At 41.1% G+C, this 2,558-nt stretch overlaps 1 protein-coding gene across 1 annotated transcript; it reads right to left on the bottom strand.

The window, feature by feature from the left end:
- On the bottom strand, positions 575-2,558 carry LOC104728999. Its single transcript, XM_010447902.1, has 5 exons — positions 2,388-2,558; positions 1,626-2,295; positions 1,073-1,476; positions 743-991; positions 575-658 (listed from the first exon to the last, which is right to left on the bottom strand). The coding sequence occupies exons 1-5, from the start codon at positions 2,556-2,558 to the stop codon at positions 575-577; spliced, it is 1,578 nt and encodes a 525-aa protein (XP_010446204.1).

Below are 2,558 nucleotides of genomic sequence, written 5' to 3'. Positions count from 1 at the left end.
TCTACTTTTGCTCTGTAGTTGTCTATCTCCTTTTGATTAGGAACCTATATGCACTTTCAAACTTTTGTCCACCTACCTTTTGTTGTGACTATCAATATGGTTGTATGTATACCTTCAGTTTTTTTTGTCTAAAACCGTTCTTCATTTTCATTTCCAAAACCTATCTTTGATGATGTACTCATTTTCGGTTTTCTACCAAACTTTACTGATGGACAATTTGCACCCATGTATACTTGATGGGCATATTACAAGTTTTGTCTACCAATAGCATAGAGACTACATTTTACACATTTTTTGTTCAAAAGCAAACCATTGGCAGACATATTAAACTGAAACAACTTAAAACCACTGTTTTTACGGTTGTTACAAAAGACAACTGGAGGTAATAGGGTTCCTCATATGTTACATATCCAAAAAACTAGTTATGTTTTATGTCTACCATCTGTAGACAGTAAGTCCAAAAAACCACAAAAAGACTAGTCATGTTTATTGTCTACCATATGTAGACAGTAATGTCTTCCAAACCTTATGGTCACCCAACTACAAAAGAAACATGAACCTTTTCAACTTTTTTTCATATTAGCTGAGAACATGTTTTCCTGTTATGTCCCACCCCAAAGCATCTCCCACACTTGGCAGGTGTCTTTCGCTTCTTCCCCTGATTAGAAAAAAATGCGACTATTAGTTCACTAATACATACAAACATATAAAGACATCAATCTACCAACGACAACACACTTACTTTATGTTTTTCCCCCTGCGAAGGTATTCTTTTCTTCTTTGGCCTCCCACCCCCGCGTTTTGTTTTTGGTGGATCAGCAGCCTCTTCATGTACAGCCGCTGGGATGTCGCTGTCCCTTTCTTTTGGCACGGGCATTATGATTTCTGCATATTTTTTCCTCCACGGACCAACAAAGTAGCATTCAACAACCAGCGTATAGATATCGATTTGAAGCACTCCTCGGGCAGCCAAAGCGTGACAACATGGCACCTTTAAAACATCAAACACACGACAAGTGCATGTTTTTTTCTCCAAGTCCACTGTAAAAACAATACCTCGTCCATCGTTTACTTGATAAATCCACTGACTCGCTGATAGAACACGGTAGTCCACAGCATCTTTCAGGTGATCTATGAGGATTTCTTCTACTTCCGGTGTGCATCTTGTTTTCATTTTATTTGCCATTGTCCTCCGGCAGTAAAACCACCTCATCAACATTGCCCGGATAAACTCGACCATCGACACAATTGGGTAATCTACAGCAGTTTGCATCGCCGCATTCAACGACTCTGAGATGTTGCTACTCATTATGTTGTAACGATCTCCAAGGAAGTAGGATAGTGTCCAGTGTGGCAGTCCAATCTCTGTGAGATAAGTTATGCAAGCTGGTCTTCGGTTTTCTATTTCTCTCCACCAATACCGGAAATCTCCTATTGTGTATGCCCTCGCAGCTTTAGATACCACAGTAGCCAACCCTTCACAATGAAAATTGTGCTTCACGTTTCTAAATAGATGGACAGAACATGCACCATGTTGGGCCTTTGGATACACCCTACGTAACGCTGCATATATTGACGCATGTCTGTCAGACACAAAAACTAGGGCTTCTTCATCTAGAACAAACTTTTAAGATTCTCAAAGAACCACACCCATCCTCCTTCATTTTCCCCATCAACAACGCCAAATGCCAAGGGAAAAATTTGCATATTCCCATCTTGTCCACTAGCTGCAACCAAGCACCCTTTATACTTCCCTTTCATTGTTGTGCCATCAATTACAATGACCTTCCTCAAATATTGATATCCCGCAATGCAAGCTCCCAATGCAAAAAATAGGTACTTGAACAAAGCTTTTCTTTTTTTGTCCACCGTTGTGTGCATGGCAGTCATGGTCCCTGGGTTTGTTGACTTCAATAGGTGTAAATATGTTGACAGGAACCGATAACTCTCCTCCTCATTCCCTCGCGCATATGCCATTGCCAGCTCTTTAGCGTTCCATGCCTTCGTGTAAGATATTGTCATGTGTAATTCAGACAAACAAATATCAGGCAGCTCGCACGCTCGTGGTCCCTTCTTGCCATTTGCGAATTTTGCCTTTAGTAGATCTGCTAAAATTCTGGCAGTTGCTTTCTCTCCATACTTCGCCCTAGCACCCACATCACAAGTATGCTTCAATGTCAATGTCTTGATCTCCAAGTTTTGAGAATTTGCAAGGGTTGTTGCATATATTCTCCGCAGTTCTTGTCCACACAAGTTGCAATAACTCTTCCTGGAAATGACTTGCTGATCCGAAAACTGAACAGCCGGGTCATCGCATAAAGTGACAGCATTTTATGCATCTCTTTTTTGTTTGCAAATATACGTTCAACATATAATGCATCGGTTGCCATTTTCAGATCCATGTTCCTTTCTTCGTTCGGGCCTCCTCGCACATTGTCATGCACGGGAGGAGCATCATACATAAGATGAGGATCGTCTTCTCTTATAACTGCTCTGTTGCTACGCATACATGTCACCTGCTTGTTTCCTTGCTCAATCACCACCAACCCTTCATCCAT

This window comes from Camelina sativa, chromosome 11, assembly GCF_000633955.1.
Source record: "Camelina sativa cultivar DH55 chromosome 11, Cs, whole genome shotgun sequence".
Taxonomy (NCBI): Eukaryota; Viridiplantae; Streptophyta; class Magnoliopsida; order Brassicales; family Brassicaceae; genus Camelina; species Camelina sativa.
This window is presented reverse-complemented; position numbering and strand designations above follow the sequence as displayed.

Coding starts and splice junctions, on each gene's coding strand:
- LOC104728999 (XM_010447902.1), bottom strand. CDS start 2,558: ATGGATGAAGGGTTGGTGGTGATTGAGCAAGGAAACAAGCAGGTGACA. Junction 1,477..1,625: donor GTTCTTTGAGAATCTTAAAA/GTTTGTTCTAGA, acceptor TTCATTGTGAAG/GGTTGGCTACTGTGGTATCT. Junction 659..742: donor CGCAGGGGGAAAAACATAAA/GTAAGTGTGTTG, acceptor TTTTCTAATCAG/GGGAAGAAGCGAAAGACACC.